Consider the following 23,569-nt stretch of genomic DNA (forward strand, 5'->3'; position numbering starts at 1 on the left):
GCAGGTTTAAGGTACTTCCTTGTTGGCTTCAGATTTCCAACCCAAAATCTACATCCTTGTTTTATACCGGCGGTCCCCAAACCCTGGAGTCGTTTGGTACCGGGTTGCAAGAGTTGAAGCTCAGGTGTGAAATTTATGGTTTTCAGGGTTTTTATCGTTAACTCGGTTTCCCTGGGTCTTTCCCGTGTTGTAGTTGTGTGTCTTATTTTGAAATAAATATTTACGCGTTCCCATAGCGACCAGAGAGCATTAAGAGGCAGAGAGGAGGATGTTACTCTCGCAGCTCTTACAAACTAAACAAACACTGCACAATCATAGGGGGAAACTTGCCAAACAGCAAAAGAGCTAACTTTTAAACCCCCTTTATTATGTCTGTTAATTTAAATAAGACCATCACTTACAAAATAGAGCGTTGGAGTTTATAGACTTCTTTGCAAACGTTTCTCTTTTTAACCAGAAGATGTGCCTCCTGCTGGTCATTAGATAGAAAGCATATTCAAGGCTACTAGCTTCAACATGGGAAGCAGTTTCCATCTTTCGTGTACAGTCTGTTTATTTACCATCTAGCTAAAACAAAAAAAGAAGATATTCTCTGGTTATAGCATCTTAAACTTGAGTGGTTAGAGCAACTGGCTTGTTTTCACATGATAATATTTGCCTGCCTGAGGCTGTGGAAGAAATAAATATGCTGTTGACAGCTGTCGCCTTTCACAGTAATACAGCTGCTCTCAGGTGCACAACAATCAAGCAGATGAGCTGAGGCGTAGTTCCAGCCCTCCTGCTGCTCTTACCAATAATGGGAGAAGCGAATATATCCCAGACTGTCCCACACTCTCAATTTCCTTGCTGTCCAGTTATATAGGCCTGCCAGTCACTGCTGTTCTCTGCCAAGCTGCGGATGTGTCAGTCATTGTGCCAGGCTAAACTCATTTGAACTAGCAAGTGTGGTGAGCAGCAGAGCATGAAGGAAGACAGCAGCGATGCTGTATCACTTTGGCTTCATCTCAACCCTCTGAAAAACCTCCTTTTTGCTCCTTACGCTCAGCAAGCATGCAGTCAGTCTGGAAAAACAGCTAGTTACGAGCAGCAGAAGAGGGAAGAATCATGGGATGATGCTCATACAATAAGGCTGCTGAAACGTGAGCTCCAAGTAGTAAAAGGCTATCATGTGTAGCCATCCATCCATCCATTATTCTTGAGTCTTCACAAGTCAGGCCCAATCCAGCGGGCTGATTTCAGGAAGATGGTAGTTGGTGAGCCCTGAACCAGCAGCATCGTGTTGGAGACACACACTCACATTTATACAGGCGTTCCCTCAGCCTTCCCTCATCTACTGAGAAATCCTCCCTGCGGCGTGTTTATAGTTGGATTTGTCTCAACTGCCAAAACTTGTGACAAATGTGTTGAGGGAGGATGAGTGTGTGTGTGACTGGTGTAGTGGGTTTCATTGACAGCAAGCAGGTGTGTGTGTTTAAAGAAAGTACTGGCTTTGGTTCAACTGATTTGCAGACTTTAAGCCCGCTGATCCCCTTTTGAGCCGTTTTGCTTTGTTTAATTATACGTGGTCCCTTTTGTGAAATGACAAAACTTGGCATCAGTTTTCCTTAAATTTCCGTGAATACATTACTACTTTGTTTAAATGATTTCCTCCGTTTTATACGGCTAAGCTTATTATGCTTCAGTGTGTCCACAGAAACTGACCATTCTGTAAGTTTTTAAATTATTGCCAAACAGAGAGGCTTCTGGGATCTGCAAATATTCTCCAGCTACAGCTACAGCACGAGATCCATAGTTTTAATTTTTTAAAAGAAAAGGAGAAAGCTTCAGTGAATTATTTATTCTTTTCTTATGGAGACTGATTATGAGATTAGTTTAAGTAAGCTATAGGATGTTAGATAATGATGATGGAGCTTAGTGCCAGCCCGCCTCAGCTGATGGCTCATTTACCACTGCAAGCTGCTTTGCAACCCACTCTGTTTGATGTGGCATCATAATTGTTGCTGTTGTGTCCTGCTCTCTTCTGAAAGGTTTTCTGTTAAAAACTACACCCTTACTGCTTCCATAGGAATTAAGAAATACACATAACTGATCATCAGTAATTGTGAGCACCTTTATTAAAGCATACATTTTGGCACTCGGATGGTCGAACTCATGATGTTGATGCGTTTGTAAAGTTGTAGCTTTGGTTTAGTTTCTTTTGTTTGTGGGTGACATAATAAATACAGAGAGAATTTACATTAATTTTATGGTTAGTTGCTAGCCCATACTGACGATTTGTATACTCTGCACATCTATAGTACTCTGGTGCATCCCAGAAAGTGAAGCATACCTGTGTACGGTAGGCGTTTAGCGTACACCTGGTAGTCGGCTCAAATCAAATTCACACCATAAACAGACCGCTCTAGAGCTCGGGTACCGGGCCACTACCACCCCCTCTACAGAGTCTTTGTGTGATTGTTTTGGTCCACACCCAGGTGTAATTACTGTGTTCACAAAGGGGAAATCAAACCTGACTTTGATTCAAACTGACGAAACTCTGCAGGTGTGAAAAACACCCCAAGAAGAACTTGGCAGCACATTTTAGGTTTGCACATTTGCATCTAAACAAGCAACAAGACATCTGAAACAACGTCCTTTAGAACGGACGAGACTAAAGTGAGGACGTTTGGCCGTAATGCACGGCGCCATATTTGTCGAAAGCCAGGAACAGCATTACAGAATAAACACCGTATACCAACTGTCAGCACAGTGGTGGAGGAGTGGGCTTGTTCTGCAGCCACAGGATCTCAGCATTTTGCAGTCATTGAATTGACCATATACTCCTCTGTACACCAGTGTTTTCTAGAGTCAAATGTGAGGTCATCTGTCCCACAGCTAGAGCTGAAACTGGGTCATGCAACAGGACAACGAGCCCAAGCACAACAGCAAATCTGCAACAGAATGGCTGAAAAAGAAAAGAATCAAACTGCTGTCAAAGTCCAGACCTCAGCGTGACTGAAATGCAACTTCAATGAACTGAGGCAGCAGCGCTGTAAAGTGGGCTAAAAATCCTCCACATGTGACACACTGATAAAATCATTGCTGCTGAAGGTGGTTCTACAAGCTATTGAGACATGAGCCATGCTAACTGTAGCTCCAAAAGTAGCACCGAATTTAAATGAGTGCAGATGGGAATATTAATATATTTTGCCTAAACTGGTAATGAATTAAAAAGTATTAAGATGCTGCAAGGCACAATTTCCAGAAAAATAATGATTCTGCATGTCTCTAATTTGTCTTATTAAAACTGAGAATTGCTTGTTTGCGTGTTCAGGTGGTGGACCTGTACTGGGGGGTCGATCCAGAGGAGTGGGACAGTCCAGAGCTGCAGCGACTCAGAATGAAACTCCTGGAGGAATGTCTGAAGACCTCGGCTGGACCGTGCTTTGTCGTGAGTATCTTGCACTGCGTAGCTTATCCTTTTTAATGATCTGTTGACTTTGTGTTTACACAATAAGTACAAAACTCTGTGAAGAAAGCGTTTCCTTCTGCGACTGTTATTCGATTTCCTCACTTGCCTCTGATGTGGGATTAAAACTGGGCTGTTTTTGGGCTCACGTGCCTTTGAGTGAAATCGCATTTTACTTTTAGACCTGTCTTTGTGCTGAAACAAAGACTTTGACGAACCTTCGAAATCCCTTTGTGCAGCTTTTGTGTGCAGTGTGTGTGCAAGCAATGCGTGTGCATGTTTATTCTGTTTGACAGCGGACAATACGACAATACGCGGTCCGCCTTTTTTCTGTTTTTCAGCGTGTACAGTTGTTAAAGGGGCCATCCTCCTTTCAGAGAATAGCATTTGAATGCTAACAAAAATAAAACTACCTCACCAAAGTAACAAAAATGCTGTCGCCTGTCAGCATGAATGATATGAAAGTATTTCCCACAAATGGCGATTGTATTAGCGCTGGAAGCTCAATGCAAACTTAAAGATGTGAAGATGTCTGGAAGGAGAGAGAATGGCGTGATACATCTTTACGCTTGACAGTTCAGTGATCTTTTTTTAGATAATTTTAGGTCACATAAAAAGGAAAAAAACCCAGGCCCAAGGAGGAAAGGATGGAGACAGGACTGCACCGAGGAAGACGACAGGAAGAGAAATTGATGGTGAATTATTCAAATGGAACAGATCCGTTTCTAGAGGTTGAAATTGAGGTGAGAGATCACAGGGAGACATAATGCATTATGGGTGTAGCAGGAGCGCTGGTCTCTATGGGGAATAATCCCCATCCTCGGGATGTATTTCCTTCTTCTCCTATTGTCCACGCACTGCTGCCTACTGCTATTCTAATTCAGCTGTTGTCATCGCCGTCTGTCACAAACACATTTCACTACATCTCAGATTCATTGTACCTCGTATCCAGTGGAGTGAGGCTACTTATTTCGAGCACTTCCTCCAGCTGATTAAAACAAGACACCTAATGCCGCATGGGGAAATTTCATTCGCTGGACGGATACAGTATATTTAATAGTTCTTAATATGGCATCGAGACTCCTAACTCATCAGTTTTCTTGAACGTAAACCGACCTCGGCCCAGCTGAGGAAGTAAGTAAGAAACCAGAGTCAAGCTTTTTTTTGGAGCTGAAAAATGAAGCCTTTGCAGTTGAAGTGTGCAGTTCCTCAAAAGTCCACTAAGTGCACATCAGCCTCCACAGGCTACCATGTTAAAATGTTAAAATTGCAGCCATTTTTATACGTAGCTGCCCTTTTTCAGATGCTCAAAAGTAACTGGACAGATTCGCTATCTTAAACATGAGGATTGGTTTTAATACTTGTTTGAAAATGTTTTCCAGTCAGTGATTGCCTGAAGTCTAGAAGCTGTGGACATCACTAAATGCTGTGTTTCCTCTCTTGAGATGCTCTGCTAGGCCTTTACTGCAGACACCTGCAGTTGCTGCTTGTCTGGAGGTCTCTGCCTTCAGTTTTGTCTTCTATAACTCAAAAGTTTGGTTGAGATCCACAGAACATCCACAAATATACCTTATATACCAAATATACCATCAATAAACACTAGTGACCTGGTTCCACTGGTGGTGCTGCTTGCCCATGCCACAGCATTTACTCCACCATGAGTTTTTGGATGAAGTGCTGTATTAGCAGTGGTTGCAGAGAGTAGCACCTTGAAGCATGAGTGACGCTGCTGTAACCATTGTAAGCGGTTTGAGTGGATATGCAACAGTTTGCAAGCTCAAAGATTTCTATGCAAGTGCACTTCTTGCGATATCTTTTCTCCCGGCACTCTGTTGCAGCGTTTCCTAATGTTTCTGTGATGTAGCGACAGCCCAATCAGGCTAAACTGGCCTAAAATGATCACATGCGATTTAAAAGGAAGTGGCACAACCTCCTCTTTGTGCCGCTGCCCGGTGTTGGTCGTAGTGTTGAACACGCCGCACTGATTTCATTCATTCCCCTCGGCCTCTCCGCTCTCCGTCCCTGCTGCAATTTCACCAATTTAACCCCGACTGACCTCCGAGCAACACCACACTGCACACTCAGGGAAAGTAGACACAGGTGCACACACACACACACACACACACACACCTCTTTGTTCTGTCTCCAATCCACCTTTCTTCTTCTATCCCACTTTCAAGCGTACAAACAAACACCCTCACAGGAAGTTGCAAACAGAGCACAGTGACCTGAGGGAGACTGAGAATCACTTCGGGTGTTTTCTAACTTTGGGTGATCGAGACTGTTCCACACACCCGTACACAAGCACGCACACATCCTCCCCCATCTGGCTGCTTAAATCTTTAATAGAATATTCTAGTCCTGCGCTCCCCGTGGTGAATGTATTTATGCCGAGGAGTCCGCAATACCTCCACAGGATTAAGTCCCATTCAGACTTGTCAAAGCCAGCTGCTGCGCTCCCTGCAGCGCGGCTCCCTGTCGTCACCACACAGGCCGTTCGGGCGCGATGGCGGCCCCGTTTCCAGGACTGGGGAGCTCAAAGTGGCGGCGGCGGACCCTTTGATCTGGGACTTGGATCCTCATTTATGACAGTTCTGGGTTGTCTGAGCTGTCTCTGGAGTCCCGTTTATTTTTACAGGGCGGTAGACCTAGATATATATGTGAGGATGGGAAGCATGTCAACAGAATTTAAGGTCTTGTTGTTTCAACAACAAGGTAGGTCGTAGGTTTTAAGGATGTGAGGCTGTGTGTGGATTCCGTTTTCTCATTTTGCATCCTTTACGTTTATTTATCTTATTTTTTTGTGTGTTTTACATCCTTGCAAACTCAGCCGCAGTCTCTCGTGGTTTCCAGACACATGTACTATCTTCAGACCTTCTCAGGGGCTGTCCAAGTGTCACCCCAGCTAACACACACACACACAAACACGTGGCAGTAAGAGGAGACTTCAAAGACAGACAGGTCTGCCGGGTATGCAGCCCACAATGACTGTCACAGAGCCCAGTGCATCGACCAGAGAGGAGGGATGGCCAGAAGAAAGGAAAGAGATGAAGGAATAAACTATGAAAAGCTACATTTTTTTTTCTGCATGCAGACACTACAGAGGGAACAGAGGGAAAGGATTGACGTGTAGTGTAGGTGTGTTTCTTGCTGCTACAGAGGATCTGTGAAACAACAGGAAACCTTTTACACTTTGTTTGGTACGTACATGGCTCTCTACATACGCTTCCATGCTGTGCTGTACTCAGATTCTAACTCACAGCTTTGACACCTTGTCTAACATATCTCGCTTCTAATAACTGAAACAAAAACGTTCATTTTCTCTCTTGCCACAAGGGGTCGTCACAGCGGGTAGCGCTGCATGGTTTGTTTGGCAGCTTTCAAGCCATTCCTGACTGATCTGTGCCCAGTGAATGCAGTAACCACGACACTATTGCATGCACTAACTAAACTACTGCAATATTGTGCTACTGAGATGGGAACATGTTCACATTCAAATCACAGCAACGGTTGCCTCAAGGTGCTTTATACTATAAGGTAAAGATCCACGTTTGTTCTCTTACAATATGTGAAGTTTTCAGCAGAACAAGCCACAACCTTACAGAGTTCTGCTGTCAAGTTTCCGTTTAGTTCAATTTTAGTGCTGTAGTGAAACACAACAGTAATTGGCTCAAGGTATTTTACATTGTAAGGTGAAGTTAAAAGGATCCCACTGTCGCCAAAGTACAGAGCCCCGCAAAGGACATTGGAGAAAAAAAATAAAGATTAACTTCTGAGAGATCTTGCAAAACAGGCCACATCCTTCGCAGGTCGCATTTGAAGGTCGATTACGTCACAGCCAGGCGACAAAGGCTGTTCCAATTTGAAGGCCACTCCAAATGCGTCCTTCATTAACCCCGAATTTGATGGATGGGTCGGTGTATCCTTCGTTCTTCAACCTATTCCATAATTCATAGCCCAGCCAATTCAAGTTTCCAACAATGGCGGCAGCTACTTAGAGTAAGAAAGAGTAATCTTAAAACTATCTTGCAAAAGTTCATCTTCATTTTTTCTCTCCCATGTCCCTTGTGGGGCTCCGTACCAAAGCGCTTTCTCAAAGAAGGTCGTCTCATTGTTGAGATTTTCTCTGTATTATTGTAGGGTCTTTATTTTATATTATAAAGTGCCTTGAGGCAACTGTTTGAATTGAATAGAAGTCTTAGTGACAGTAAATTAGCAAAATAAAATTGGAAAATAAATGAAGTAATTGGACCCAGAAGCAGAAGCCTTTTAGGATGTTTACTGTAAAAGACTCTTGGAGATGTGGCTGGTATGGAAAGACTGATGATGGCTGGAGCCTGAAGCAGGTGGGAACGGGAGTGGGGAATGGCGGTGAACCTGGCAGGAGCGTGTGGCTGAAGAAGGAGCCGAACAGGCAGACGTGTAACTGTGGATGGAAAGGAAAGAAGCGAAATGAAGGTGGGCTGAGAGCTTCAGTCTGGCATCACAGCTTTCACTGACGAGATGATGAGGTGCAGGTGTCCCAGCTGCAGCACACACAGGCTGTATCCCAATTCAGGGTCTGCAGCCTTAAAGGCCGCATTTTAAGGCCGATTACATCACAGCGACGCGACGAAGGCTGTCCCAATCCAAAGGCTGCTCGAAATGCGGCCCTTAAATGCGTCCTTCATTTCCCTGAATTTTAAGGATGTGGCGGTGTAGACTTCGTGGCCCAACATATCCCAAAATGCATAGCGCGGCAGTGGGTGTGGATAATTTTGCCGGAAAAAAACAGCGGATGAGGGGCACCGGAAGAGTAAACTTTAAGTAAGTACTGAATATTATGTCACTTATTTATGTGCAAATGTTTAATAATGAAGAACATTAAAACATTACTGTTGGCCACATGTCGGCAAAGTTATGTGACATTAGTGACGTTTGTACTAACTTGGTTTTAAAGCCTTCACTTTAAAATATACTCCGTTCAATAGCTGACCTTAATCTTACAGAGAATGATCAAAGCTCATGTAGAAACAAACAAACAAATGAACAAAAAATTTTCTCCTTCATTTCTGTCAAACAAAGCTGTATGAAACGTTTCCAGCTGTTAGTATCATGGTTGCTAGGCAACCTGAGCAGCGCGAAGGAGGCTAGACCGTCCCATCTCACAAGCCTCGCACTTCCGGCCTTAATGGTCTTTGAGTACGCGGCCCTTGAGGACGGTTGAGGCTGTGTACTTTAAGGCTGCAGACCCTGAATTGGGATACAGCCACATGCAGGCTGTTTTTAATTAGGATGACATGCCTCCTCATTTCCTGCCTTTCTATCATCTTAGCCCCTCCCACCATCAGCTTTAAGTAACGTCAGCAAAGCTGCATCGCCTGTCACACACAAGCATCACCTGTTTATAACACAGACTGATAGATGTCAGTGACTTTGTTTCTCAGCTGCTTCTTTAGATCGTGGCGTGATGTTGCTTTTTGGGAACAGCTTTCAGCCTGCTTCACATCATCACACAGGTTCTGTTGAGGTGATTCAGCAGGTTTAAAGTAATCAGGCCTGTGTGTGTCAAAAAAAATGCAGCTAATCACAGTTAATTCATGATATAACAAGGGCGGGCAGTTACTTCCACACATGGCCAGGTACGATTGGATCTCTTTTTCCCTTAAGAAATGAAGACATGATTTAAAAAACTGCGTTTTGTATTTAAAATGTGTTTGATGATCTGAAACATGTCAGTTAGACAAATACGTTTTTCACAGCACCGCACGTGTTAGCGAGAGAAACACCAGAGAATGTGCAGCCATCTAGATTTGGAGTCGCCTCACTTCATAAGACAGGCTCGACTGTTATATAACCAGCTTTGTTATTGGATGTGTCAGTCTTTCAGTCACTTGCAGCGAGCGTCACTCAAAATGCACAACTCAACACAAGACAGGTGGCAGTGCGGCGCTGTGAAACAGACACACACACACCTGGCTACGAGGGGCTTTTCTCTAACCTGTCGATGCAATAAAGCTGGTCTCCATGGCGATGGTAGGGGTTGGCATGGTGATGGTGTCACTGACCCGGAGATTAAGCATGACAATGAGCCATGACTTTTTTTTTTCCTTTTCCTTTTTCTTTTCTTGTCCTCCGCTCTCCAGTGGTCTCAGATTTCCCCCCGTTACAAAAAAACTAAACTAAAACTAAAACTTGACGATCGCCTCAAGGACACGTATCAGCAAACTGTTCCTGCTCTGCTGCCCGCACAGCAGCTTTACTGGATGTAAGAGGATAGTTGAGGATACTGTAGCTCGCGTTTGTTTCCCACTGCTTCTCCTCCATTCAGTTAACATGATGTAAGCGCTAATACGATATCCCAGACCTCTTTTCTTCAATGATACTGGAAATTGTGTCTTCATGCTTGTGGAAAGATTGCTCCGATTCAAGCGTAGCTTCTTGGACAGTGTGAAGTGTTTATGCAAATCCATCCGACGCGCTTATTCTAAGCAAGTTTTGGCCACAGAGTGTTTGTACTGAGGGTCAGGATGCATACTAGTATTAAACCTGCCCAGCTCTTGACTGCACTGATAAGCTGCTCCTCACAGCTTCAGAAAATCAAATGCTTTTCAAGTGGTGGGAACATTTCTTGACCTTTTATTTCTTTATCTTATACTTCAATTCAAAATCCAGATCATCTACTGTTATTTTAGTCCATCTGGATATATTTTCTTACTCTCCTGAACGCATTTGTTCCCACTCAGCTGCAAATCTTAAAAAAAAATCATGCCACAGATATGGAGTTTCATTTTTATAAAAGGCTCATAAATTTCAAATGGGTGCTGCAGTTTTTTTATACAATGCATTACTCATGCAGGAGTAATTAGGATATATTTTAGGGGCTTCTTAAAGCAGCAGGAAAACACATGTGGGACTGAAATATTGTTCCAGTGTTCATTTAAAGAAGACCTCCCATGTGCAAAGCTCAGCCTTCAGACGGCTTTAAATGCTGAGTTTGAGGCAGTTTTCTTCACTCGTTGCTCTGTTTGATGTCAAAGGAAGTAAATACCCTAAATACACAGAAACACACAGGTTGCAAAGAAGCTCCGCCCTCCTGTTGCTCATACTATAGACTGTCACCAGGCCATTAATGAAGTCATATTTTTGAAGCCTCATTAGATGAGATTATTTTTTTCCTCTTGGCGTATCAATATTGTAACAAGTGAGGGGGCGGATCTGAATGTGAACCCACCCACTCATTCGCTAATGACTTGTTAATCAAATCATTAGCCAATGAGCACATCCTGGACAACCCTCCTTTCTGACACTCAGAATGACCCAAATTTACAAGATGGATCATAAACTCTGCAGGAAGTGTTCACAGAGTCAGCGGGCCATTTTCCCAGACCAGTGAAACCCAAAGTGTGGGCCCGGGCCCCTGGTGGGCTGCAAAGGTACTGCAGGGGTGTGAATTAAGTGAATTTAAAAAAGGCAGGTTTAAGGCACTTGTGCATTTGGATTTACTTACCATATTTCATATTATATACTAGCGTATCATACATGTACTTCGAAATCTGCATTTAAAAGTTTCATACATGGATGAGAGAGTTGAGTGCCCTGATCAGCTGGTGCTGTTTAGCTGGGCTATCAAACTGGATTTATAAACTGCATATGTGCAATGCATAGAGATGCACATCAGATTAGTGCTAAGCAACTAATAAAAATACAAGAATTTCACTCCCCCATAAAAAGCACAAACATGTTGGGTGGATGCAACATCATAACATTCGTTAGATAATACGTTAATTGTGCTCCAAATATAACAAACAGCATACTCACATTGAAGAAGTCCAATCCAAGTCGTGGAGTCTCAGCTGCCTGTGTTAGAAGACCTATCAGTCACTCAGTAATGGATCGATGGGCTATAAAAAAAAATTCACCCCACTCCAGGAAGCCAAAACTATTTTTAAGCCCCAAAGATGCTTTTTCATGCTGTAACACAGGAGTCCTTTTGGAGCCAGTCTCAAGTAGATCCTAGAAAAAAATGCTGTGTTTGCACTTCTGCATTGGCGTCATATATAAGCTCTAAAGGCTGGATCTTTGGTTTATTCTATCTATTTAGGACAGCCAGTCAGAAGAAATAAATGGATGAATCAGAGGAGAAGGCGACTGCACCAAGAAACAGTATGACATGGATAATACACAAATACACAAATCAAGTTCTGTTCTAGTGAAGTCAAAATGATGGTGCAAAACTAATTTCTTGCAAAATTACCGTGACGATTGGCACATACTACATGCTGATAGGCTCCAGTTTGCACATAGTGAGATGTAACACAGCTCTCTGTGTCAGAAAAAGACGTTTTTCTCTCTCATCATCTGCTTCTGTTCAGAGCCATATTTCCCTCTGCTGTGCAAAGGCTTATGCAGCAAATACCCGAACAGTTGACTGTGTGTTTCATTGATTAATTGACCGTGTGAGTGATTGATTTGCTAATTCATACTGTAGCTGTGCACAAAATCTTTGCTGCCTCTCTCAGCTGGCTCATCAGATAAAGTGCACTTAGTCAGAGTATATAGCCCCTTACCATCACCCCCCCCCCCCCCCCCCTTTCAAGGATAAAAAAAACAGAGTAGAGAAAGAGGGAGGGAGGCAGAGTTGGCACTGCCATTTGGCCACTGTGTGCTTTGCTATTGCCACTTGAGCTTCATGTGTTTTCTGCACCTCCTAAAGTGTAATAAGAAGTAACTTCTCTCAAAAGACTAGCGTATGGAGTGACACACTCACACACACAAGAAGGAAGTTGTCAGCTTCTAAGCAGTAATCCACCATTGCGCGTCTGCTCTCCGGCTAAGACACGGGTGTTAAAGCCACCCGGACAATATTTGCAATTTGTTTCTTCATTTACAGTTTGACTTGAGTAAGCTAAGTGGGTGACAGAAGTGACAGACGGGTGGATTGGTGTGAGCGTCTGTGTAGGCATCTGAACACCTGATTTTGTAATCTTGATAGGAAACATCAGATGGTTTCATCCTAATCCCCATCTCTACACACACACACACACACACACACACACACACACACACACACACACACACACACACACACACACACACACACACACACGTGCATGCACACAGTTACTGACAGAGACTTTGTCAGCAACTTGGAGAGTGACTGTTCTCTCCTCTCTCTAGCTCTCTCTCACACACACATGCACGCGCGCACACACACACACACACACTCAGTATTACTATAGCTCAGCCCAGTGCCTCCATCCTCTCCGACACATCACTGCAGTGCCGTGAGTCACAGAAGGTCATCTGAGGTAGGCAGATGAGGTGACCTGCAGGGCATTTCAGTGTTCGCAGGTTCCTGGAAGATCTAAGCTGCACCTAAACAGTCGCTCCTCGGGAGGCTGTTTGATTCTGAAATAGATTGATCTTACATAAAGTAAAAAAAAAATGGCTGGATCAAAATGGTCACTGCCCACCTGAGTGTCCCCAATGTGGATAACTGTTGAACTCTGTGGCTTTCTCCATGTGCCTGAGCAGCGTGTATGGTGCTGTAGCAAGAGGTGAGTTCAATATAGAGTTTGGAGGAGTGGAAGAACATCTGTGTTTCTTTTGGCTCTGAAGAAAGCCATCAGCTAGCTTAACTACAAAGACAACCAATAGCCATTCATTCTAAGATCAATGGGAGCACTTATCATCATTATTATTATTATTATTATTATTATTATTATAGTTCATTAGAGCACATCCACTGTATTCTACTCTGTTGTACTTGCTGCTACAATAGAGCCAGGCTACTTTAAACTCAATCTGATATACAAGAATAGGCAGTGCTATCCAAGACTTTTACATTTTTTAAATATGTTTGAAAATACAAATGCTGAAATACAAATTTAACCTCCAGATTAAATTAGTTATTAAAGCAAATAGACTCACTGCATGAGAAAAACAGATTCTCACAGCGTTTGTCAATCAGACAAAGAGTTAAATTTATAAAATCTTCAAGGGACCCCAACAAGATCACTTTAAAAAGGAAAACGTGATCATCAGTTGGTTTGAGTGTTGTTTTAGTTCTGTACAAACCCACTGGACAGTTCCTTCTGAGAAAAAGGAAAAACTTTAGCCACCTTATTAGGTACACCTGTTCAACTGCTCATTGGAATAAATATCTAATGAACCAATCACATAACATCTCAGTGCATTTCGACATGTAGACATGGTCAAGACGACCTGCTGCAGTTCAAACTAAGCATCAGAATGATCCCTCATGACCATCTCTATGGTTTAAAGAAAAAGGTCTGAAAGTGACCAGAATGCTTCATACTGACAGGAAAGAAAGAGTAACCTAAATGCAGAAGAGCATCTCTGGACACACATTGAACCTTAAGGCAGAAGACCGCTCCGAGTGCGACTGCTGTCAGCTAAAAAACAGGACGCTAAGGCCTCAGCTTTGGTGGGCTCACAGGACATTGTTTGATCTGATGAGTCTTGATTTGTGTTGCGACATTCAAATTGTAGGATCAGAATTTGGTGTAAACAACAAGTGTTGTGGTGTAATGGTATGTGTGTGTGGGGGGGGGTTTATTGGCACCCTTTGGGCCCCTTAGTATCAGCAGAGCATCATTTAAACACCTAAATATTGTTGCTAACCATGTCCATCCTTTTATGAACAGAGTGTACCTGTTTTCTGATCGCTGCTTCGATCAGGATAAGAAACACATGTCAACATGAACCTGGAATCTGGGACGTTTGGAACACCTCGTTGAACCATAAAGAATTAAAACAGCTCTGAAGGCGCAAACTTGGGTCCAACCCAGTGTTCCTAACGAAGAGGTCAAAGGGCAGTGAAAATCTTTCCAAAAGGCGCCAACACCAGAGCACAGATCCAGTTTGGTGGCTGAAAGTTTGCACACTTCCTTCCTGCACTTGTATCTTCATGCTGTCTCAGTAGCTCAGTCTCAGATGTTGCTGCTTATACAGAACACAAAACCTGTTTTATCACATTGATCTCAGCGAGGTTTCAGGCTGTTTGTTGGTTTAAGTAACAAAAGAAAATGCGATATTTTTGTCTTTGTTTTTGGAGTGCAAATGTTAAAAAAGACAAGAAACCACATGGGTTTCTTCATTCTCTCTTATTTGGAGCACTCTGAGCCAAATAGTTCATCCGTTACTTGAAACATTTTGGGCTTGAATCCAGCTCATGACACAACTGAAGATAGCGAGCAGCCTGCCCTACTTTTCTGTGAAACTCTTTATTTTGGCAGGAAGAGCAGGCGGGGAGTCGCGCACACGGGGGGAATCCCAGCCTTCTCCTGACATTTCTTGCTTGTATTGTGTCTGTCTTTTAAATTTGCCTGGCACTTATTTTGCTCTTACATTGGCATTCTTGTCTTAACAGGCTTCTTGCTTTATTGGAAATAAAGTCACAGTAGCGCTAAGCCTGTTGTTTCATAAAAGCCCTTAGCTTTGCTTTTTGTTGCCAGAGCACCATCTTTAATCTGCTGTTGCACTCAAACACGGCACACCTCCTCCTCCGAAGCAACTGACACAACCATCTTGTACGTTCAAACAAACGCTCTCTATATGGACACAAAACTGGTTGAATGTAAATGAATCTCACACAGGCGACGGTAGGCCGTCCTACTGATCTGATCGTTCTCTGCATCTGCTCCCACTGCAACTGGCAAGAGAACAAGAAGTCCAGCGTGGAACGGCTTTGAATCGTCATTGAAGAGCGGGGTGTACTGTCGCCGTGGCTTTCCCGCTCATCGGAGCTCGCTGTCATTTGGCTTGTACCTCGCACGGTCTGTGTCATGACACGGGGAGTAAAGATCAGCTGGTTTTACAAAGGATTTCTTCTAGTGTCTTATTTATTTTTGCTCTCATTGTCCTCAGATGAGGCTGATAGAGAGCAGCGAGAAAGGTGCCAGAAAATGGCCCAGAGGATTTCTAGTGGTATTGAATGTGCTGTCACTCCAAAGCTGACGGAAAGCTCAACGGCTCACTGGAACTCTTGGCAGATATGCCACGCGGAGTTCGAGATAATAGCGGGATGAAGAGGCTGTGATTTGATTCGATGCCGCCTAATTATTCATCCACTCTTTGCACGTTCTTGCATCTGATTTAGAAGATTGTGGATGAGATTGTGGGTATTGGCTTGGCGTATGATGGTGGTGATAATAACCTTTACTTATAGCACACAAATTCAATTTCACAATCCTAACTTCAAAATCGGCACACTTCCCTTTAATTAGTGCATTCAGTTCCTTTCCTTCAAAACAGCCCCGTCTGCTCTATATGAAAAGCAAATCTGCTTATTTTCCCTAATACTGCTTATTACTGAGAATTAGAAAATTTGGCCCATGTCTGTGCATTTTACAGCCGCTTGTCATTCAAATGTTTTTGTGCACCAGCAGAACAAATCTGTTTCTTCAGATCGTCGCTTATGTTTAAGGGTGCACTCTGCTTTATTTGACTTCGATCACCCTCATGGTTGCAGGTGGGCTGGAGCCTATTCCAGCTGCACGGAGACAGCAGGAGACGGGGTACAGCCTGCATCTCTTTGGATTCTGAAAGGAAACCTGAATACCTAAGGTGGTAAAACCACACAAACGCAGTCCAGCCAGATGGTGGATTTAAACCCAGACCATTCCCTGCTGTAAGGCAACAGCGCTAACCTCTGAAAATGTTCCGTTTTTAAGTCATTTTAATTGTTACTGTATTGAAAGCACATGTCAGAGGTAAGATTCAGGAAAAATCAGAACAGGTATTATAATAAAAACATCTACCTCACCATGCCTTATACACTGAGTTTCGAGCAACAAGGGCCGAGTTGGCAGCTGCTTATTTGCATGAAGCTGAAGCCTAAATCAGATGCCTCTGCAAACTCCTGAAAAATGACCATTGGTCGTGTAATATGGCAGCTTCATGCCTTATTTCCCTCTTCAAATGACATACATTCAGGTGTATATATTTCCATAATATATAAGAATGTTTGCATGTTAGCCACCGGGTTGGTTTCAGTTTGAAAGCAGGATGCAGACAGGTCTGTGTTTGTGCCTGCAGGAGAGTCGGAGCACTTTCGTTTTCATGCTTGCGTGCAGAAACCTGCCTCTGGACACGTACAATACTGTTTAACAGGCACCAAAAGAATTTGAAGTGTATTTTTCTCATGTCATCGTGTTAGCATAGGTTTAGGAAATATTAAAAATACTGCAACGGTATTCATTTTGTACTGCCCACCCACTGCAATACAGATCACTCCCAGGGGTTGCCTGTCTGCACCTCTCTACAGCATGAAGAGAAAATAATGCATACCTGCCGGCCACTTCATTAGTAACATGTTGCTAGCACTTGGTTGGCATAACAAGTAAAAAAGTATTTTTGTTTGAGTAAAAAGACAAAAATTTGATTGAGTTGTCACGAAAAAAATTTCTGAGCTCTGTGGGTAAAAGCGTATCCTGCTTATCCACCTCATGGTGTAATCATCAGTCAACCTGACAGGTTAGCATATAGCATCAATATAGCAGCTGAAAACATCAAGTTGCTGCCATGTAATTAGCTCATATGTGCATTAACAAGCATCTGAACACACACAAACATGAGTAGTCAACTCAAAGTCACTGCCTTGACCGATGCTCAGGAGGTAAAGCAACTCATCTACTTATCAGAAGGTTGACGATTTGCTCTAGTCTGTATACTAAAGTACCCATAGGCAAGAAACCGAAACCCAAATCGCTCCTTGTGAAAAAAAATGCTTGTTAATGAGGCATGATGTATAGTAAGAAGGCACTAAATAAGAACCAGTCCATTTACCTTTTTAACCTCGTTTGGATCCATTCATAAATTGAAAAAGGTTTTATTAAAATAGTGCCAAATTGCAACAGCAGAGGTCTCAAAATGTAAGTTAAAGATCCTACAATAACATAGAGAAAGCCCAAAAATCAGGCAGCCACCTGTGAGCAAGCGCTTGGCAACAGTGGGAGGCAAAAACTCCCTTTTAACCAGAAGAAAGCTCTGACTGAACCAGACCCATCTGCTGCGACTGGTTGGGGGTGAGGTGAGGAAGATCGGACAAAAGACAGACTTGTTAGGGAACATAAGTGTATAGAAGTCAGCAGAACAGGTGAAACAGTATTAGGACATTTTCATGGTTCTTTACCTGCTTTTTTAATGTCTTGAGTGTTTCTGGCTCATGTATGAAGTGCTAAGCAAACAGTAACTAATAAAATAAATAACTGGTGGAAAGCTTGTGTCTCCTGTAAACTAAAGGTTTCTCTTTCACAGTGCTGTATGTTGTGATATTTGTGTGATAGTGAATAACTTTTCGTGAGCATTATTTCTGAACCCTAAAGATTTCTTTGTGGGGAAAAGAGGCGCATCATTTCCTTACTGTAACTGTCGCGTAAAGCAATTTCCATCCTCGATAAAGCTGTCATCGCTCAGCACGGTGCGCACGGGAGTGGGGATTGCAGCGGCAGTTACATCCCTGCCGTCACAAAGTGGCTGCTTGATGTGCCCACCGCACCGCGTGTGCGCCCGTGGCTCTGAAATTGCTTTAAATAAGTCACGCTGTGCGCATCATTGACTTTGCCATTCACCCCGCGCCACTGATCCAAAAAATAGAGCCCCCGAAACTGTCGCGACGAGACGCATTTCCCGCCTCTCCTTCTCACCTTGCACGCCCTCTTCCTTTCTCTCCTTCCTTTCTCTTTCCATCAGGGTCTGGTGGGAGAAAAGTACGGCAGCATCCGAGTGCCGGGGGAGGTGGAATCGGCGGAGTTTGAGATGATCTTGGATGCAGCGGTGGAGGCGGGGCTGGACACACACATCCTGGAAGAGTGGTACTGCAGGGATGAAAACTCGGTGCCACCCGCATACTACCTCAAACCCAAAGCCCAAATGCTCAAGAACTACCAGAACTCTGTGAGTCCAGAGCTTCAATCGCACTCACACACTAACAGGAGGCTCGAGCCGTTCGTGTCCTTGATTTTTGTGTGGAATGAATTAAATAGAAGAAGAGCAGCTCTTCTTTGAGGTCAATGAGTGAACTTTGTCTTTTTAAATGTTTCACATCCTTGCAAATCAGCCTGAAAAGCCACTTAAAGAATCTGTTAGCAACATTTATTTTAAATAAAACGTCCAAGGTCTGCCTTTAACTTTCAAGAGGTAGTACGCCTCAGTTTTCTTAAGTACACCATCTTGATGTTCCCTTGAGCTTCGCTGAAGTAAAAAAAAAAGTGCTGTGAAAGACTTTGTGATGATAAAAATAATCACAGAGAAAATTCAAGATTTAAGCATTAAAGAGAGCCAGTCGTTTTGCGTTTCCTTACTCGCAGTCATATATAAACACACCGGCCACTTTTTTAGGTACACTTCGTCACACATTTTTTAACACAGATATTTGTAGGGTCAAAAACTTCAACCTGAGCATCAGAATGAGGAAGAAAGATCATTTTAGGTACTTTGAACATGGAAAAATCTGAAAGTCTGAGCAACGTTTAAACAGCACAGCCTACAGCCAGGTATTGTTTCTGACCATGTCCAACCCTTTATGACCAAAGTGAACCCATCTTCTGATAACACAAAGCTCAGAATGTCTCACACTGGTTTTTTGAACATGACAATGAGTTCACTGTACTCAAATGATCTCCACAGTGATCAGATCTCAGTCCAGTAGAGCATTTTTGGGATGAATGGGAGCTGTGTGATCCCAAAGGTGTCAGTATGGACAAAAATCTCTGAGGAATGTTTCCAGGACCTCGTTGAATCTGTGCCATGAAGAATTAAAGCAGTTCTGAAGGCAAAACAGGGTCTAATCATGTACTAGTGAGGCATATATAATAAGTCCAAGCAATCTCTTCAGACCATCCATGCTTCTTTGTAGACAGTTTTCGAGTGACTCTCAGTTAGAGGAATAGCTCTAATATGTTCATCTTTATGAGCAAAGAAGCCCCACCCCCTTTTCTTCAAACCTTCTGTTTGCATGTGTCAACCAATCGGAATAAAATGAACCTAAAGGGAGAGGAGCTAAAGTCAGTTTTATGATGAGCTTGTTTCATATGAAACGCTTGAATGTTTCCTGTGTCGCTGCACATATTTGCAGTCTTCTTGCACAGAAGCAAGTGACAGCACTCGCTCCGTACATGGTAAGAGTCCGTGCTGTGCAGTCAGACTGTCCTCTCTCTGCCCCCTCTTCTGCTTAGATGGAGTCAAGCAGCGCAGTCAAGACCAAGAACGACAAGGCCTGGAGGAACGTGTCAGAGGAGATCAAGAGGATCTTCCGAACGGCGGTGCTGCAGCTGCAAGAGAAAGGGACCATGAAGAGCGCTCAGGCCAAGAAATTCCTTTGCTCTGGTAAATTTCACGTCTGCTTTTTCTTTTCGTGTCATACTTTTCTCGGTACCTTCTTTTCAAGTAGGATCACGTCTCTCTGTCTGCTGGACTGCTGCTCACTTTTATCTTTCTGGCTTTTCATTTGGTTTTTGAAAATTATTGGAATTTTAGATTTTAAAAAATTGATTTGTTTCTTCTGTGATAGCTCGCTGGATGTTTTCAAGTTTTAAAAAGTCGGCTTGGGGTTGTTACAATGATGTTACAATAAAAGCCAGCTAATTTCTCCTTACAATTCTTCAATAATGAAAAAAGTTTGTTGGTCGCAGCCTCGATTGCTACAGTAAATAAAACACACAGTGAGTTTATTCCTAATCAATAAATTAAAAAGTTGTTGTTTTATGCGCACAACATAAAATACCCAATTAAAGAACACTTATATGCCAAGGTTGCAACTGGCTGGAATAAAAACAACATTAACCTTTGTAGGGAACAGAAAATCACACAGCAAAGGCCATATATTTAATAAGTGAGCCTGTCACCTTGTAACTAAATTGATAACAAGAGATGAGATGCAATCAGGATCTATCAGAGTCACCTCAGCGGACGACAGTGATTGATCGATCACATATTCGCTTCTCTTCCGAGTTATTTATCCAAGCAGCGTGTCGCAGTGTCAGACAACCTTCTTTTAATCAAAAAGAAGCTGATGGTTGCCTTTCACAACTTTTTATTATTATTTATTATTATTATTATCTGTTTTCTGTGTTGTCTGTGCCCCATAGCAGCAGGGGTGTGTCTAAATGGAGATGTATGTGGTGGCACTTGCCCTGGTTGTAAGTCGACGGCAACAGATTTTTGCATTTCATTCATCACAAGCAGATTTCACACAGTTGATAACGTGACTGCGTTCAATCAGAAATCGACTGAATACTAGAGACTGGCTTCTGATTGTTTCTTATTTATTGCCACTTTGATGCATCAAAGTTGCTTCGAAGGCAGCAACTGACTGCAAGTGGTGCAGACCTGGTCCCCGTCTCAGAAGCAGTTATTTCAAAGGCAAGGATTGCGAGTTAAGTGCACAAAGTTGCAGCAGCCGCTCTGGTCAGTTGCAGCTGCAGTCTCCAACCATGGTGTTTTTCGGAGTAATAGAATATGAATCTAAATGAACTCTCAGGGCAGCCATATTTCCTCGTGCATGTTTAAAATGAATAAAATAAGAAATTAAAAACATTACAACTTGCTGAAGTTGCATCTAATTTTCTGACTCTCTCTGTATTAAAAGTCACCTCTATAAAAGGCGGTCCATCTGCTTTTCTTTTCTGATGCTGTCACAGTGCAAGCAACACACTACTAATGACACTTTAATGACAGTCTTATCAACCAGGCACAATTTAGTCGTTTAAATTGTGGAAATCGGGAATAATACAAGCTAATTAAGGAGTGTCGCTTAGAGTTTTATCATTTTAGATAACAAGGAAGCTTCTAGCTTTATGCACTTTAATTGAAGAGTCTGTGGAGGAAGTTGTGCCGTCTCCCAGAACTCCCAGCATTCCTTTCTCTCTTTGTCTCTTCCCCTCCGTCATTAGCAGACTGCCCTGTGAGCTCAGCTGAAAGCAGAGTTTCAGTCAGGCTCTTTGTGGGCGAGCCTGTGATACAGTTCAGTAAAGCTGCATTGTATGATTTTTACAAACCTTCTTGTGAATAAGATTCAAGAGAAATATAACGGGAGGCTAAAAGCTCCTTAAACCTGTTCCGTTCTGCTCGTGTCATGTCATGAATTTTTACCTTTGCAGGTTGCTCGTGGGTTTTGTGTGCTACTCGAATATGATCAATTAAAAAAAGTCTTTTTTCTTCTTTCAGCCTTGGAGGATGAATTAGACTTTGCCCTTGGGAAACAAACGCCTGCCTTTCTCAGGAAATGTGTCTGCTACATTCGCAAGATCTCCAACTTTGACCGCTTCGCCAAACTCCCTGACATGGCTCGCTACATGGACATCGTGGTCAGCAGCGATCGGGTCATGCGCAACCAGGAGGCCTACGAACGCCTCCTGAAGGTGCGGGATGAGTTCATCCCCACGGTTGTGGCCGCCTCCAATCTCCGCGTCTATTCTTCGGTCACCCACTGCGACATGAAGTTAGGCTACTCCCAAGAAGTGGAAAGCCACTATGTAGAAGGTCTGTGCAAGCAGTTCTACGAGGACATGGTGGACATCATCCAGGCCACGGTCCAGCAGAACTTTGACACGGAGTCTGACCCACTGTACGACGAGATCCTGCAGCACCTGTCCCTCTGTAAGTCCTACGCAGCCCTCTACGAGTACAAGACCGAGTCTCTGGATTACGTGCAGGAGTATCTGATGCCATCTAAGGGGAGCAGGACGAGCCCTCTAGTGGTGTACGGGGGACCCTGCACCGGAAAGACGCTGCTGCTGTCTGAGGTGGCAAAACAGGTGAGGCATGCAGGCGGTAACTTCGTCTTTTTTTGTGCCACCCACGTCTCAGTTTTCCTCTCATTTTGGCTCTTGCTGTGCGTTTGCGCTCGTCTGTCTGATCCAAGCATGTGTCCATCTTTGTACAACAGAGCATGAGGGGGCGTGCGACTATTCATCTCTTCTCATCAAACGCTTGCTTGACCATCTGTGTGTCTGCCAAGAGGCAGTCCATCACCATGCACATGCTTCTAATTTCCCACGAAGCCATGCAACTGCGTGTGTACACGTTTGCCTACATCTGTGTGGAACTTCTGGAAAGTTTGCTTATTAAAACAGTTGCAATGGGTACATTTATTGTTCAGTGGAAGCCAATGTGTGTGTGTGTGGACTTCTCTTTGTGCACACGCACCCTACTCTCTGTTCACTCTCCGGCTTTTGTGTGCCATCTGGCCGCCCGGCTACATTAAGATCACACTGTAGCCAAGATCACACAGCAGACACCCACTCATCCACCCCTCCTGTCCAACCTTTGTAATAAACCTCATATTTATTTTAAGCACCATTCAAGTATTTGCCCAAAAGCTGAGCTATAGAGGTGGTATAAAAATGTTACAAGGTGCAACAAAATGATGATGAAAGCCTAAAGTTCAGCGGTAAAGATTTCCGGGAGACGACAGGAAAAGTTTTAAACTTAAAAGTAAAAGGATGAGTGGGAGGGTGTAAGAAGAAGCTGCAGTTTAAACAGCAACATTAATACGATCTATGGTTCTAAATAATTTAACTACAGTTTTAATCATTAGCAGTTTTAGCATTAACTGCTATAGGACTGCTTATCTGTTTTCTACGATCTGGTGACTGTGGACGCCGTCCGAGTACAGTGAACTCGTCGTGTTCAGGACACCAGTTTGAGATGATTGTGTTGCCATCAGAAGATGGTACACTGTGGTCATACACAATCACACCACCGCAAGCCTGAACTGCTTTCACGTTGTTTACACCAAATTCTGGCCCAACATCTGAAAGTTGCGGCAGAAATCGAGACTCACGAGATCAGGCAACATTTTTACAATCTTCTATTTTCCAGTTTTGGTGAATCTTTTTTCAAATGTTACCCTCAGTTTCCTGTTCTTAGCTGACAGGAGAGGCACTCAGTGTGGTTTTCTGCTGCCACAGCTCATCTGCTTCTGGGATTCGCAGGTGTTTTTCTGCATATCTTAGCTGTAACGAGAGGTTATTTGACTTATTGTTGCCTTCCTATCAGCTTAAAGCAGTCTGCTCTTTCTCTGATGACCTTTGATGTCAACAAGGCGTTTTCGCACAGAGATCTTTCTCTCTAAATCTAGAGACGGTTAGTGCAAAAATCCCAGCAGATCGGCAG

The 23,569-nt window shown here is 43.3% G+C and overlaps 1 protein-coding gene across 1 annotated transcript in view; it reads left to right on the plus strand.

Annotated features, from left to right (window-relative positions):
• nwd2 (NACHT and WD repeat domain containing 2) overlaps positions 1-23,569 on the plus strand; it is a 56,631-nt gene that overhangs the window by 22,038 nt on the left and 11,024 nt on the right. Inside the window, exons 4-7 of the mRNA XM_006801721.2 lie at positions 3,314-3,430; positions 18,146-18,349; positions 19,630-19,780; positions 21,620-22,209. Of these exons, the coding sequence (XP_006801784.1) occupies positions 3,314-3,430; positions 18,146-18,349; positions 19,630-19,780; positions 21,620-22,209 (1,062 nt within the window). The remainder of the gene's footprint in view (positions 1-3,313; positions 3,431-18,145; positions 18,350-19,629; positions 19,781-21,619; positions 22,210-23,569) is intronic.

Source organism: Neolamprologus brichardi, chromosome 3 (genome assembly GCF_056152115.1).
Source record: "Neolamprologus brichardi isolate AB-2024 chromosome 3, ASM5615211v1, whole genome shotgun sequence".
Taxonomy (NCBI): Eukaryota; Metazoa; Chordata; class Actinopteri; order Cichliformes; family Cichlidae; genus Neolamprologus; species Neolamprologus brichardi.